The sequence below is a fragment of the Rattus rattus genome, chromosome 13 (assembly GCF_011064425.1).
Source record: "Rattus rattus isolate New Zealand chromosome 13, Rrattus_CSIRO_v1, whole genome shotgun sequence".
In the NCBI taxonomy this organism is placed as follows: domain Eukaryota; kingdom Metazoa; phylum Chordata; class Mammalia; order Rodentia; family Muridae; genus Rattus; species Rattus rattus.
In genome coordinates this window covers 41739540-41756803 of record NC_046166.1, presented here as the reverse complement: position 1 = coordinate 41756803, position 17264 = coordinate 41739540, and the positions used below count along the sequence as shown (strand labels likewise).

Here is a 17264-nt window from a genome sequence, read left to right as displayed (position 1 = left end):
AAAGTCAGAGAGTGAGAGAGATTTCGGAACAGTCAGCCTGAATGGGATGTCCCCATCAAATCCCTCCTCTAAGAACCCAGGGAACTCCCTCAGAAGAGGAGGCAGAAAGAAATAGCAGACTGGATGGAGGACTCCAAGAAAGCGAGGCCCTCTAAATGAACATGGGCAAGGTTCATATGAACTCAGAGACGCACAGGGCCTGCGTGAGGGCCTGTACCAGGTCCTCTGCACATATATCATGGCTTCTATTTTAGTGTTTTGATGAGATTCCTGAGGAAGCCAATGAGTGAATCTTTGGTTCCTGTGCCTTCTCTTGGGCTCTCTTCCTTTTCTTGGTTTGTCTTATCCAACTTTGGTGTGATAGTTTTCATCTTATTATCTTTGATTTTGTTGGCTTTTATTATTGTCTCTTAGAAGACCGACTGCTCTTTTCAACTGGGAGACCTGGATGGGAGGGAATGTGGGGAAGAACTGGGAGGGATAGAGGGAAGGAACACCACAATCAGGATATATTACGGGGAAAAAAGAATCTATTTTAAATAAAAAGGGGAGAAAACTTATCCAAAGTCATTAATCTTTAAAAAGAAATATTTTAAATTACCGAAAGCTCTATCAGCTTGTACCAGGACAAATAATTACCAAAGATCTACCCTAAAACTGAAATCCAGAGAATATGATGTCAATCATCTTTCATAATAAACTACCTCCACATAAGGAATGTGGGGTATGAGTCAGAGAAGTGGGGTACAGGCAAGACTCAGTTGCAAGTTCTGCTCTTCCAGCCTGGGTCTCCAATGGAGAGGGGGCCAGCTTTTAACGCTTATGTTTTTGTATATGTGTGTTGAGGCAGGGTAAGTGCCCTAAGAGGCTGGAAGAGAAATTGGATCCCATGGAGAGCTGGAGTTATAGGCATTATAAACTACCAGATGTGGGCTCTGGGAACCAAAGTCAGGTCTTCTGGAAGAGTGACAAATGCTCTAACCACTGAGCAACCCCACCACCACCACCCCTGCCCCCTACATGATGGGTGTTTAATAGTAAGTATAACCATCTGTTTACTCTTTCAATGACCTACCACAATTTGGCTAAATAAATACATTAATGAATTTTTGGTGGACCATCCAGGTCGGTAGAGTCTAGTGACTTGTTACTAAAAATATATTAGTTCCCATTTCTGCCCCCTGGGGATCTATAATCCTTATCATCTGTCCCCTCCTATTGAGGATGACATCAGAAGACACAGACAAGTGATATTTATGTTTGCCAGTTGTGAAATCTATCCTAGCCATATAATTTAATTCTTACTAATACATTAAGATTTTCACTAAATTACACTAATAATTGTAAACTAAACTGGCCTTTAATATCCAACATTAGAGACTATTTGATAATATGACCCCAAAATGCATATGGATTAAACTTTTGAATGTTCTACATGCTACTTCACTATAGTTTTTGAGGACAGAGAAAAATCAATCACCGTGGTCCGAATGTTTTAAGTCTCCTTCCAAATACCTGTGCTAAAGCCCATGATTAGCTATTGGAAGGTGTGGCTACAGGAAGGGAATTAGCTGAAAGGATATGGAGATGGCTCATCCATTAAGAGTTCTGGCTGCTCTTCCAGAGGACCAGGATGAGATTTCCCATACCACCTGGCATCTGTAACTCAAGTTCCAGGGCATCCAACACCTTCTTCTGGCTTCCTTGGGCACTGTACACAGGCAAGATACTCACACACATAAAATAAAAACAAAGTTAAAAAAAAAATCTAAGGGGCTATGAGACAGGTGTGGTGGGGCAAGCCTGAAATCCTAGAATTAGAAGAGGAGGAAGATCGGGAGTTCAAGGCCATCCTCAACTACAGTGAGTTTGAAGATAACCTGAGCTCTATGAAACCCTGCCTCAAGAAAGAGAAGACATGAAGTAGAAACTTCAGGATTCTTTGGAGAAAGTCAGTTGTGTTGGAAGGTGTTTTGCTAACGCAAACACATGAAGGAATGTTTCACTGAAACGCACACAGGAGAGAGGATGTTCTGCTAAAGCAAGTACGTGAAAGGACACGTGATGAAGGATTCTTTGCTAAACAGCACTCATGTGTTGGGCTGCCTTACGGTGCGTAGTTGAGCTGCATTTGTTGAGCTGCATTTGTTGGGACTCCGTAAAGAGAGAAACACACCAAAAAAAAACTTCTGGCAGTGTGCTATAGCTTCTTGCTGCTTCCACTGACTCAAGCTGATTGGCAGACTGGTGTCAGCTGAGACAGATATATGTGTTAAGACACATGCTGACAAAAGACCAGTGGAGGACGGGTGATGTCTGGAGGGTATGAATAGGACTCGACGGACAGTGACAGAGGCTGAGTTAGCTTGCTTAGAACTAGCTGTGCAATGCTTGTGGGTCTCACATCTTCGCTGATCTTCGCTCCGCTGAGGCACAGCCCAAAACTTCTCTTGGTGTTCCTGCTGGTCCCTCCTGCTGACATGCCGAGGCTGAGGCCTGGCTCTCTCTCTGCTAAGTAATGACGCCACTGTTGCTGACCTGGTATTTCTGTGAGGTGTTTGCAAGTAAATCGAGCTGCTGCTCTTGCTGCTGCTAACCTGTGATCTGAACTGCTGATTTCCAGACAACACAGACGGGATTTGTTCCACAGAACCTTTTAACAGGTTCACTTCCCCACATTCTTTCTTCTCCACTACCTGTTGTGGGTGGTGGGCTAAAAGGAGGTTAAAGCGTTTTAAAAACCATCATTAAAAATAAAGTTTGAAAAATAATTGTTACAAAGACAAGACACCTACTTGCCGTGACTCTCAAACCAAGTGAGAGGACACAGAGAAGCCATCTCTGAACCAGGAATCAAGGTGCCTTATCTACTGGCACCTTGAACTCTGACTTTCCTTTCTCCAGAACTGTGAGAAAGAAGATACACTATAGGATTTGTTGTAATGCCTGAAGAACACATAATGAACCAAGATTTAAAAAAAAAAAAATTCAGTCTCCAAGAGAATCGTTATTAAAAATCAATTGCTTTTATTGTAAAATACACAAAGCAGAAATTTTACCATGGTAACCATCTTCACAGTGTAGCAGTAAATACATTCATATTGTAACTATCCATGTCTGACACTTTCTCTACCAGGCAGCTGTACAAAAACTCTGCCGTCAAACAACTCACCACCCCCTCCTCCCCAGAACCGCCTCACACTCACTCTGATTTGTGTCCATGAATTACACTATCCTAAGCCTCTTAGAAATGGAATCATGTATTTGTCTTTTCTGACTAGCTTATTTCATTTAGCATCATCTCTTAAACTTCATGTTATAGCATGCATCAGGATTTCGTTCCTTTTTGTGGCTGTGTAAAATTCCACTGCATGTATGCAAGTGTTTGTATTAACATTTTCTGTTTATAGACTTGGGTTGTTTCTATAGTTTGAGTATTATGAATAATAATGTTATGAATCTGGATGTACAAATGTCCAAGACACTGCTTTGAATTTTTTTGGGCATATATTCTGAAATGGGATTGTTAGTTCATATAATTATATTTAGCATAGAATTTCCTATCCTGCTGTTTTACATATCAACTGTGCAAAAGACTCCCAATTTCTTTGAGTCTTGTCCATCTTGATCTTGTTGTCTATTTCTAGTTTTTGCAAGAGTATTTCTAAAATAGTGGGGCTAAAACATACCGCATTGTTTGATCTTTGTACTCTTGATGTGTGGATACAGGGGTACCAGTGAAGTTGTGGTTCTGGGGCAACTTTGTAGGCACAGATATGTCTCAGAAAAGTTGTGAGGTTATAGGGTACCTTTAAGGAGCCAGTTCTTTCCTTCCACCATGAAATCTAGAAATTGAGGTTGTCAGGTTTGACTTGGAAGTACTTTGTACCAGTTGAGCTGTCTCCCTGGCCCTGGATGTCTTTTTGTGTTCTGGGATCTAATTCTAGTCATCTGGCAAGCACATTTACCTACCGGAAATGATCATCTCACAGGCCTTCACTGATTTTGATGTGCATTTCCTTAATGAGTGGTGTCTTAGTGACTTTGTTTATGCTGTGACAAAGCACCACAACCAAGGCACCTTATGAAGTAAAGCATTTAGTTGGATTCCCAGTTTCAGAGTCCATGATGGCAGAGCAAAGACATGGCAACAGGAACAGATAACAACTCCTGTCTTAATCCAAAAGCAGAAGGCAGAGAGGTACAAGTCTTTTGAGACCTTTTCCAAATCTAGTGTCATACCTCCAACAAGGCCATACCTCCTAATCCTTCCCAAAGAGTTCCACCAACTGGGGACGAAGTATTCAAATATACAGGCATTTAGAGGACATTTTCATTCAAACCATAATACTCAGTGTTTTCTTGAGCTGCTGGCTATTTGTATCTTCTTTGGAGAAATGTCTACTCAAATACTTTATATCTACCCTGGGAATCAGTGACAAAATATTTTCATTAGTTAAAATTAAGTGAAATACTTTCTTTGACCCAACAAAATGGAAAATTGTTAATAATCAAAACCAAAAAAAAAAAAAAATACTGTTCCAAATAAGAGTTCTTTCTTAAGTCTGATAGCTGTGGTTGTGATCATACACACACATTTGATTAGAAACACCTAGACACATAATGAAGCTCACCTCTGGGTGTGTCCGTGAGGGCATTTCCAGAGACATCATGTGGGCTCTGATCTCATCAATGGGGTGATCCTTGATGGATTCATAATATGCTGGCATTATTAGCAGGCAGTGAAAGGCAGGAGGTGGGGCCTAGGTGGAAGAAGGTCACTAGAGGTATCGCTATAGAGGTTGGCCTGGCCTCTTCATGTAGGCCAGATTCTCCAACCTTACAATTACATGAACTGCTGCTCTGTAGTGCCATGAAGGACTGAACCCTCTAAAAATGTGAGTCAAACACATCTTTCCTCATTGTGTTAGATATTCTGTCATGGCTCTGACAAAACAGTACAGTGAGTGGTAGACCCTGGGCTACAATGTTAATTAAGTCCATGCTTGCTTGCTTTGTACTTTTATGTAAGTGGTGAGAACTTACCATGGCTGTAACAAACGACCACAAAGTTAGATGTAGAAAGCAACTCATTTATTTGGATTAGGGAGTTGTGGAGGTCAGAAATCTAAATTCAAGGTGGATTTGAGTTCTTTCTGGATAGATTCTATTTCTTCCCTCTTTTCAGCTCTCCAGAGCTGCATGCACTCTTTGGCTCATTGACTCTTCCACCCATCACTCAACCATTTTGTGTTACAGCTCCTACAACTAACTGACTTGGAAGCTTTTGCCTCTCCCTTTTATAAGGGCCCTAGTGATTGATTACACAGTGAGCTCCTGGATAATGTAAATTTAATTGCATCAGCTAAATCCCGTGCCATATAAAGTACTATATCCGTGTACTCTGGTGATTAGAGGATAGAGATCAGGAGTGTGGTGGCATTCCTGACCCTTTGATGTGTCAACAAGAAATTAGGGCACTTAACAGTCTGTAGAGATCATTTTTTACATTGCTTAAAGTGGATCTCCATCATCATAAGGGCCATCCTTCATAGGTGCCCCTGATGCACATTAACTATGCTTGAATTGGAACTTTTTTTTCCCCTTTGACACACACCTCACGATACAGCCCTGGCTAGCCTGGAAGTTACTGTGTAGAACAGGCTGACCTTGAACACAGAGATCCCTCTCCCTCTACTCCTAAGTGCTGAGATTAAAGACATCCGCCACCAGGACTGGTTTATGTGAACAGCGTTTTGCTGAAATAAAATCGAACGAACACACAGTCGCCCTCCATTTTTATTATTGTCGTCTTGTTACAGAATTACAAGATTACAGCATCTTTGTAGGAAACCATCCCAGATGTCTAAACCTACCGCAGCGTCGTGGCTGTACGAGCAGGTGATGCCCTGGACAACAGGGAGGCCCTGGCGGTCTCCTTTCCACGAGCCCCCAAGTCTTCTCGAGGCCCTGCCGAGAAGCTGTCGCCCCTACAGTGCAGGCCTCATCACTGTGACGGGGTCTCTTGGAACTATGGACGACAGGAGCGCTGCCAGGACCATCTTCGGCAGAGACTCCGTTCCGCGATCGCCCCGCCTTTCCCCTTCCGCTGAGTCTCTCCCCAGGAGCTTCCGCCCGCGCTCACGTGTGCGCGAGTCTCCGCTAGCTTCCAACGCGTGGGAGGGAGAAATGTGGTGTGGCTGCGCGTGCGCAGAGCGAACGAGAACCCGAACGCTCGGCGCGGCGCGAGAATCGGTAGCGGCCACAGTTCCCAGGTGAGCGGCTCACGGGCTTCCGCATCCGGTCGGTCTCCAGCGGGCGAGACGCCCTCCTCTGCGTTCGGGGTCCGTTTCCCCGGTTCGGTGCCCGACGGAGGCGAGCACCCAGGGTGGGTACCGCCAAACCTCTACGGGAGGACACAGACTGTCCTCAGCCCTAGACGCCGCCGCCACCTCGGCCTCGCCTGCCCGGAGGGCGACGTGGTAACCGCTACAAAAAAAAAAAACAAAAAACAAAAACAAAAACAAAAAACGGTAGCCCGGCCCCCAGGACGCGAAAGGAGGCGTGGAGTCGGGGTCCGAGCTCACTGCTGCCTCTCTCCGGGCACTTGAACCCGAACCCACAGGTCTGAGGAACTGTCTTTTTGACTGCTACATCCCAGAGTCTGAAGAGGGTACTGACTGAGGTCATGGACGAAGCCACAAATTCCTGAAAATCAGGTGTTTGGGCCGATATTTTTCTATACCTAATCTGGGGCCCACTTATGTACATATCGACTACCACAAACGTACAAAATGACATTTTAATGGCAGGTGATTTGTGTATTCTTTCTGGCGTATTGTGAAAGCACTGCTATCTACTGCTAGCTTTATCCAAGTAACTTCCAGGTAGCTTTGACAGAAACCCACCAGAGGGTTGCTATGGTCTCACGAACCGTCATTTGATTTTTACCCTTTACCGATGTGTTGTATGATATTCTTAACGATCCTATAGAACTACAATTTTTCTTGCCTATTCCCGAATGTCAGCTGAATAGTAGCAATTGGTGTGTGTGATGGGGGTGGGGGGGTTGTCAGATAAGTTTTCCCGGAAATTAAGTTTATGTGCGTATGGCCACTCTTGCCCCGTAGAAATTCTTAATATAAACACTAGAATTTTGACATACATTGGGCAGTGGGCCAACTCTCATGTGGAGAAAGGAAAGTTATCAAAATACGCTGGAAACATGACGGTTTTGTTCTGTTTACATTGGAAGCAAAGATCAAGAACCTGGGCTGAGTCTTTAGTCTCTAGACCTCTTGGTGGGATAAACGTTCGTTAAATGTTTACCTAGTTGTTGTAGGTCTTGTTTTTAGACACCGTGGATGTAAAGGTGAACAAGACATCTGGAGTACCTAGTCTGGTAAGAGAGGCTATACCTCCCTCTGGCCCCCATCCTAATCTCTCTCCCCTTTTTCAGAGGCTGATGGTCCCTAGCCCCAGAGCTCAGATGATCCTCCTAATTCAGCTTCTCTTATATCTGGCTTATAAGCACATTGCCAACTCTAGCCAGCCCGATGAGGAGACTACTGTAGGCAAAGTTTGAGACAAATCTATTCTCTTCCGGTTCTGCCGTTGGACCCTGGAAACAAATTAGATAAGCCACAGGACAATTTCAGGTGCCATTCACCATTTCTTTTGAGAAATGATCTTATTTGGCCTGGAACTCACGAAGTAGACTGGCTGGCCAGCAAATCCTTAAAGACCCACCATCTTAGCACCAGACTTATAAATGCAGGCCTGTGCCCTCTCCTCCCCCCAGGTGGATCACTGAAGCTATTTAAGCTTTTCTATCTCAACCAACCTACTTCTGCATAAAATTAAACATACACTTCAGTAAGATGTTACATGCCGGTTAGTAAGATGTACTGATTCTGAGCAAATCATTAATAAGAACTTCTGTTATTGTAACAATTGCTTTTTTTTTCTTTAATAAATTTTATCAGGGGATACATTAGTATTTGCAGAGGTTGGGAAAACCTGGAGGAGTTAGTTCTCCTGTTCCATCCTGTACATCCGAGGAATCAAACTCTGGCTGGCAGGCTTGGTGACAATTAATGACCCAATGATCTCAGTGGTCCTAAAATGACTTTTTGTTTATGGTTAGGATACACTTATTTCTTCATATTCTGCAATCTATCTCATAATTTGGTGATTTTTTTTTGGTCTACTACGAAATTCTTCAATTTCAAGAAAATTACTTTAGAGCTAGTACAGTGTTTTCTTAAGTTTATTTAGTGCCAGGTCTATCCATTTGGGAAGTAATTATAATATTGCCCTTAACACTTGAAACTCCAGTACCACTCAATTTTCAATTCTCTTATATTACCATTTAGTAACAATTTAAAATTTCTATAGATCGGTGACATTTCAAACTCATGAATGAGAACCCCCCCCCCCGTAAGAAACAGGTTTTATATCAAGGCCCACCAAACAATATATATAAGGATAGAAATGTTTCATGAAGCATTACTCAAAATGTGTCATGCACTTTTCAATTTTTATATTACTGTGCTTTAATGATTAGCATGGCCTACTGCATTTATCTTACATTGGGCTATGACGTGGCTTACAATGTTATAGGTTGTGCTTTGAAACTCGTCTTTTGAAATTTAAGGAAACATAAAAGCCATTTTAATTGCAAAGTTATTAACCAAAAATGATAGAGGAGGGAAACAGCCAACTCTATTTCTGGTCTTTATCTTAAGAAAGAAAGAGAGAGAGAGAGAAAGAGAGAGAGAGAGAGAGAGAGAGAGAGAGGGAACACAACATTTAAGGAGGGGAGCTACAGATTGGGTTATAAAGGTATCTTCCATTTATTCAGTGAATATTTTGACTCGTTTAATGCAAGTGCCTAGAATGATATCAGTAATATTCTGGGGACCCTGCCCTAACTGGCATTTCCTCAGTTTTAGGCCCTCCTTTTTATTATATATTTATATGCCTAGATTTCTAATGTGCTCTTCCAAACCATTGTTTATGACTCTTTCTTTATGTGTGCCTACTGAAGAGTGCAGCATAGTTTACTGTTACTTTATTGTTGCTCATTCAGTCCTGATTTTTAATTCAACACTTTTCTTTATAGATCTTAATGTATCTTTTTATGTGATCTTGATATTTTACGTATCTATTTCCTCTTCGACATTAGTAGAGCAACTTGTAACTCATTACTGTTACAGAGCGTAATATCTGCATCCTTGTACATGTCCCTGGGTCATACTGCTAGAAACTGTGAGACCGAGCTTTATGCCTGGGTATGCTTGGTTTAGTTTCTTCTTTTTCATCACAAAGCATATTTTCACTTACTATTGTATATCCACTGTAGTTGTCATAGCAATGGGAAATGTTACAATGCAATGGAATCTCTTCTAGCAAGTCAACATTTATATCCCTTCAATTTACTTAATCTATATTATTCTTAATCCAGTACACACACACACACACACACACACACACACACACACACACACACATATATATATATATATATATGGATTAGTTGTAACTAATGAGAAATGGCCTGACCCATCCTGCTTTGTTAATTTCAGCTTCATAGGTAAAAGCATGAAACTGCCATTCTTAAAGTTAATGCATGTGCACGCACACACACGCACACACACACACATACACACACACACATACACACACACACATACATACACACACACACACACACACACTAGATGCTTCTGTTTGTTTACTGGTGCCAATATCCCTATGCCTTGTACAAAGACTTTAGCAGACAACTCTGCCACAGGTCATAGATATATTTGTAGTAAAGACATTAAATCTCTTCTTTGAACTTAAATATCAAGTCATTGAAATTTATTTAAAATTTTCTGGGATGTCACCTGACTTCTACTGTAAGAACTTATATTCATAAAGTTAGCTTTGAAGCAACAGTAAGAGTTTCTGTATTGATAACTTTAAATGTGTTTGTGAATGGAAAAGTCTCCATTAAATCCCATGCTTCCTTTGTGACAGTTACCCTGGTCTTTGAATAAGAGTAATATAAAAGGGCTGGGGGTTTAGCTCAGTGGTAGAGCCCAGCTCCGAAAAAAAGAAAAGAAAAAAAAAGAGTAATATAAAAATGTACCCTCTTTCTGGAGAAGGTATGAGTGCTTCAGAGTCCCAGTGAAAGATATATTCAAAAAGATAGCTTATACACATATATTTATTTAATCTACATTTGCTGTTAATTCTTTTCATAAGAAATAAAGAGATTTCTTTATCTTTAAAAACTTAAACTTTATTTTTATGCTTAAAAGACTTTGATATTTCTACAGATAATGTGATAGCTGAAATTACGCTTAAGTATCTGAGAGGATTCCATCTCTGTTTGCTAGGGATCAAGATCTCTATCTCTAAATTAAAGTCCCAGTCCCCCTGACACTTCAGATTTTTAATTTGTAAAGAAGGCTGTAATCTATGCCAACATCTTGAAACTAACATCTTTTATTTTAATAGAGGTATGAATTTCATACCATACTGCGTCTCAGTGATGTGTGCCTCTGTTTGAATCTAGGTTTTTGCTAAACTTTTAACTAATTTGTACTTTTATTAATCTTTAGCTTATAAAATAATAACTTTCCTAGACATTATGTATATTTATGAACCTGCTTGTCCTTATAATTTTAAATTATATTTCATGTTTAAGTATTTCAAGTACCTAACAAATTATACCTATAATTCTAGCAAGGAAACCATTCTAAACACTTTCTTATAAAATTACATGTTTAATCAATCAGATTTCCTTAAGCATTTAAAGATAGATTCAGGCAACATTTTACAAGTCTAAGGGCAGGAAGCTCAGCGGTAGAGAGCTTAGTTAGTATGCCCAAGACCTTGGGTTTAATCCTCAACATTGCAAATTATAAATAAGTAAATGAATTCATGTCTAGCTTTGCATGGTAGTGCATGCTTTTAATCCCAGCTTCCTGAGGCCAAGGCAGGCCAGACTCTGAGTTGAGGCTTGCCTGGTCTACATTGCAAGTTCCTGACTAGCCAAGACTGCATAGTGAGATTATGTCTCAACAAAGCAAAAATCAAAGTTTATTTCTAATAGGCAAGAAGGCTTCAAGACCTTAAAGACAGAAAAAGTTACTTTGGTGATACAAATGTGTGAATAAGTACTAGAAACACTTACATTGCTATTGCTAAAAGTGTAATTACTCTTAAAATCATATCCGTACTTATTCTCATGTCTTCCCTTGGGCTGTAGGGCCACTTAACAATAAATAAAATTTATTAGTATGTCCTGGCTTCTGTAGGATATACATTACATAATCTAGTGCCTAATTTACTGTGCTGAACTTATTTAAACACAGTAAGCATAGTCTTGCCTCATTGGCTGTATATTAATTATGGAAACGTTTGTGTACCTGTTCTTCAACATAACATTTATATTTCCCCTTTGAATATTATTGTGGACTTCGGAGCTCTTGCAGAAATTTTCATTTATATATGTATTTTTTAATTTGTGTAATATCAGGCTTTTTAAACTTAGAGATGGTTAACCTTAATTGTCAGTTTGATTGGATTAGTAAGTACCTAGAGTATAATTGTGAGGGCATTTCTGGAGACGACCAAAAGAGGGAGACTCATCGTGAATGTGGGAGGCTGCTTAAAGCAACCCCACCAATAGAATGCAGAGGGCAAGGGCCTGCCATCATCGCAGCCATTCTCTTCATTTGCCTTCTCTCCAGCATGAGCTGTACAGCTCTGCCTCCCAGCCTTCCCTCTGTGATGGACCATGAGCCCAAATAAGTTTCCCATTAACTTCCCCTAATCTGTCCTAGGTATTTTTAGAAGGGCAGACTGGCTCTACTCCCATTACTACAGGCATGTTCGATTATTACGCTTGCTGGGAAAGACGGAGCCTTTGATAAAATGCTTATTTTTCTTTGCTTCTAGTAATAACACCAGCTGCCTCCAGGGACTCTGTTTTATTGTTTATTTTACTTATTTATTTTTTTTGCGTGAATGCATGTGTGTGTGTGCTATGTGTAAGAAGCCGGAAGAGGATGTTGGATCTCCTGGAACTAGAGTTAGAGGATGGTTGTGAAGCATCAAGTAGGCGTCAGGAAACAGACCTGGCTCCTCCATCCACCGAGCCATCTCTTCAGCTCCTTCCTTCTTGTTTTTTGTATTTAATGGAGAATATGATTAGAAACTAAAGCCTGAAATCAAGGTTATCAGTAATGTGATACTGCTTTTAGGTCACCATGGTAACAGAAGTAAGGAAATACTTTTAAAGGCTATAACTCTATAGAAATGATTTTAGTATAGTTCTAATCGTATGGGCTAGTAAGATTTTATATGACCTTTTAAAAATCATTATAGGAATGTATAAACCTGCAGGTCAAGTAAATGATGAGGTACATTTTGATATTAGACAGATTGCTGCCAATGTTAAAGTGTCTCATACCAGACCCCCTTTAATACATTGAATCATGTATACTCCTCTGCAGTAATATTTCCTGAGTTATAGCTTGTGATATTAAACATTCAGAAATTTGTTTGATAGCTAGTTGTATATCCTGTTATGTATCTTGGGGTTTCTGCTGCTCAGTGAGATAGGATAGGGGACATCGACTAGGAGTCACAGCTCTCTGTGTGCTTTTTCCTCAGTATGTGAATAAAAACAGAATAGGATGGTTAACAAGTGGTGAAATGCCAAAGCTCACGGACTGGTTCCTTTATTTGTCCCAGAATAATCAGTGATTGAACTGGCTTATCTGATTGTGTCAACTTTTAATATTATTAAAAGATTATTAATCTTGATTACTAGTTTGATGTGATTGAGAGATACAGAGAGATTAACAAAGCATACATAGGTGTGTCTAAGGAGATTCTCGGGACCGTTAAGTCAAGGCTTCAACCTAATGATAAAGTCACTGGGTTAGTGGTAGAAATTAGAGAATGAGGCTTGATGGGAAGAAGTAGATGACTGGCTGAGAGTGTCATTGAAGGACCTGTCTTACACCTTTGCTTGCGTCTTGGCCGCCATGAGTTAAACAGCTTTGCTCAGTCACACCCTAATGGCCATGGAGGATCAAATCATGAGCTAAAAATAAATCTTTCCTTATTTTGATATTTTATTGTACTGACAAAAACAAATGGCTAAAAGCCATTTGTACTGGCTAGTTTTGTGCGTCAACTTGACACAAGCTGGAGTTATCACAGAAAAAGGAGCCCCCCTTGAGGAAATGCCTCCATGAGACCCAGCTGTAAGGCGTTTTCTCAATTAGTGATCAATGGGGGAGGACCCAGCCCACTGTGGGTGGTGCCATCTCTGGGCTGGTGGTCTTGGGTTCTGTAATAAAGCAAGCTGAGCAAACCAGGGGAAGCAAGCCAGTAAGTAACGTCCCTGCATCAGCTCCTCCTTCCTGACCTGCTTGAGCTCCAGTCCTGACTTCCTTTGGTGATGAACAGCAATGTGGAAGTGTAAGCTGAATAAACCCTTTCCTCCCCAACTTGCTTCTTGGTCATGATGTTTGTGCAGGAATAGGAACCGTGACTAAGACACCATTTGTCTTGTCTTCTTTTAAACTGTAATTGTATTGTACAGTCGGGAGACTTTCCTTCGGGTTCAAATATTACTGTCTTCTATCTACCTGCCCTGATGAACTATTGTTTTCTTGTGAATTCTGAGACTTTTATATCACTTGATATCCCTGGAACTCCATCATGACTTCACAAACTTGGTTTACTTTTTAATAGTTTGTTTGTTTGTTTGTTTACTACCAGCATTTTCTCATTTTGGGAAAGTAAAAATGAGAAGTGTTTGGAAATCACTCTGGTCTGATGGCTGTACCCCCTTTTCAGATATACTTTTGGCATCATGGATCGGTTTGGCGATATCTCAGAAGGTGAAGTGGACCATTCTTTCTTTGACAGTGATTTTGAAGATACAAAGAAATGTGAAAGTAATTCCATTTTTGACAAGCAAAATGATGATGACTTTAAGGAAGGAATAAATAAGGACATCAAAAATTTAAACTTGAAATTTGGAGTACAAAATGATAACCTTAAAGAGAAAATAGATAATGACACAGAAAATGTGAACTTGAAACTTGGGATACAAACAAAGGAAAATTACCTTACTCAGAAGGGAAATGAAAGGAAACCAAAATTTCCCCCAAAGGAACAACATGTAGAAAATGACCCTATACAAACAAGAAGTCCCTCATTGTTGACTTCTTCAAGGTCAAAAAAACTGTGTGATACCACAAAAGGAAATAAACTACATTTGCCCGTTCCAAATAGAATTCCTAAAATTGTGAAAGGTGAGGATGATTACTACACAGATGGAGAGGAAAGCAGTGACGATGGGAAGAAGTACCACGTGAGGTCTAAGTCAGCGAAGCCCTCTAGTAACTTAAAAAAGAACAACACAAGTAAGAAGTATTCCAAAGCCAGTTCCTCCTCTCTGTCTTCCTCATCTTCACGATCAAGCTCAGACTGCTCAGATATAGGATCTGACATGCAAAATAAACCTGATTCAGGTTCATCAGGGAAACAAGTTTCTAGTGTAACCCCCTCATCACCAAAGCAGAAGTGTAAGTCAGGAAGAAAATCAAGTGCTAAACAGAAGACAGGTGACTATAATGCAGAGTCAGAAGACAACGTAACAGACGTAACTCCCGCGTCAACTCCAGACAGCAGCCCTGCCCAGCCATTTGAGTTGAGCCAATCACAGAATCAAAAAGTAAAAGTTAAAAGACAAGAAAATGTGAGCCGGGATGTGTATGAGGATGTGGAGGCTTTAAAGAATGATTCAAGATGTCTGAAATCAGCCAAAAGGAAAGAAAAGCATGGACAGAATTTTGCTCCAAAATCATCAGTGTTAGATGCAAATCTAGACCGTAGATCCAAGCAAAAAGTCTTACATGACACAATGGACCTTAATCATCTGTTGAAAGGTAACGTTTGAACTTCTGTATATTTAATTTGCATATTAACTAGACTCAAGTAGTATGTGCTATGCATATGCACAGGTTTTTCTGGTCAGTGTCTTTGAGATGATTGATATTTTAGTAACTTTCTAGATATATTCCATTATACTATAAAAAAAACTTGGAATATCATTTGAATTGTCAGATAATTAAATCAATAGGACTAGAAATTTCAGATTAGTTTTCAATTCTCAAACTCATAGAGCCTTGTACTCTTCTGAGGCAGTCCTGTCTTCACTCTTCACCTACCAGTAAATATCTGCTTTGCAATCCACTGTTCACTTTCAGACATGAGTGTCCAGAAAAACACTTCCTCTACCTCTCAAAGCACCAGAACCTTTGTAAGGAAGCATCTTCAGACAGTTTGCACTTCGTTATAGTCCCCAAATTGCTTTGGTTACAGTCTTCACTCCTGAACCAGTCATTGACCATGGGGAGAGACATACGAAGCCAATCAGACTCCTGCTGAAGTTAGTCAGGGTGAGAGTTCCAAGGCCCAGATCTACTATGGAGGACTATAGAAATAGGTGCAGACTGGGTAATTATGTTTGTTCACTCAGTTCCTTTAACTTTAGTGTACATGTAGAACATCCTGGGATCCCATTCAGACTACTACTCTGTTATGGTAACTGAAACCCTGATGGCTGAACGTTTCACCTAGCCCAGTGCTGATGGCAGTTCTACTTGCCAGAGGCTCATAGTTCTGGATCAGCATGCTGTTCCCTTCATGCACACTGATGTACGGGACAATACATTCAGATTTGGAGAGATGGCTCAGTGATTAAGAGCACTTGCTGCTCTTGCCAGAGGACCTGGGTTTAGTTTCCATATACACATGGCAGTTCATAACCAGTTTGAGAAGATCCAACACCGTCTGGCCTTGTTAGTCAGGCCTGTACATGGTGCATGTACATATTTTACAAACATCATACATATAAGAATATATTAGACTCAAACATAAATAAGGCATCTTTGTTACCTTTAAGCTATTTCTTAAACTTAGCCAGATGCTAAGAACATATATATTTCTAATTTTTAAGTGAGAACAACAATTAACTACCCCCACCTTATTCCTGAACACTCTCCACAGTTACAGTTGAAATGCTATGGAAAATTTTCTTTGTGAGACAGACTCAACTTTCAGTTTTTGCTGTACACTACCAAGCCCTAATGTAAGAAACTTGTTAATAAAGTATTCTTCTGGCCTTTTGTTGTTGACGTAGGCAGGGTCTACATAGCCCAGGCTGGCCTTGAATGTCTATGATCCTCCTGCCTCAGCCCTCTGAGGGCTGGAATTAAAGTCATGCACCACCACAGCCAAAAGTACTTTGTAACAAAGGGGACATCTTGCCAATTAACATATCTGCTGTTAGAATCCATGAAAAGTAGTGCACCAAGGGAAGTCTTCAAAATGTTTCAAACTACTAATCCATTACATAAGGTACATCTTATGTTTTCCAAAATTATTATTCAGTTGACAACATGAAACTTTCAAGATCCTCATAACTTGTCTGTATTTGCCCCATGGACCTAAACGTTGTGCATGGTAGTAGTGGTTACCAGCCCTGCCCCACCTGGGCCTCTTTTCCATTCATCTCATAACTACTTTATCACTTTCATTTTCTACCAAATGGGCTTTTCTATGCTGCTTTGGCTTCTCTAGTTGATCCATAGCCTTCCTTTACTTTTTTTTTTTCCCCTGGAGCTGGGGACCGAACCCAGGGCCTTGCGCTTGCTAGGCAAGCGCTCTACTACTGAGCTAAATCCCCAACCCCAACCTTCCTTTACTTTCATGAAAGATAAATCCACTTAATATAGGGAATGTGTGACATGTTTAAAGACCTCCTGATAGAAAATGATCCTATTAGCAAACATCTGAAGGAGGAGTTCAACACACTGTGTCATTGTCCTAATGTAAACATTTTCACTGGCTTAGGTAGATGAAGAGAAAATCTTGCCAATTCCTGTAATGAGATTTGAGTAAACAATTTCATAAATTGTTACAATAGGCAAATGTCCACATACTAAAGAATGTAGCAAACTGTAAAATAGTAGTTTGAGAGCTTGTTCTTTATTAAATATAAATTAAGTTTAATAAAAGGATATAAGCAAATATCCCAATATAGTCAGTAGCATGGTGAAACAGTATCGAATTGGGTATTTACTCAGTAAAGTAGATGCAATTCTGGGCATTGAAATCCAGAGCTCTAGGCTTTTAGTGTTATTGACATGTCCATGAGCTAGATAGTAACTGTTTGTAGGATGTGG

General features: G+C 40.3%; 1 protein-coding gene across 3 annotated transcripts in view; it reads left to right on the top strand.

The window, feature by feature from the left end:
- The first annotated feature begins 5566 nt into the window (after nucleotides 1-5566).
- The window catches only part of Cfap97 (cilia and flagella associated protein 97), a 31568-nt gene continuing 19870 nt past the window's right edge, over nucleotides 5567-17264 (top strand). Inside the window, exons 1-2 of one of the 3 annotated variants that reach the window (XM_032918734.1) lie at nucleotides 5567-6275; nucleotides 13867-14963. In XM_032918734.1, the coding sequence (XP_032774625.1) occupies nucleotides 5863-6275; nucleotides 13867-14963 (1510 nt within the window). In that variant the 5' untranslated portion in view covers nucleotides 5567-5862. Of the gene's footprint in view, nucleotides 6389-7355; nucleotides 7403-13866; nucleotides 14964-17264 lie in introns of those variants that run through there. The other 2 variants (XM_032918735.1, XM_032918736.1) reach the window with 2 other exon arrangements.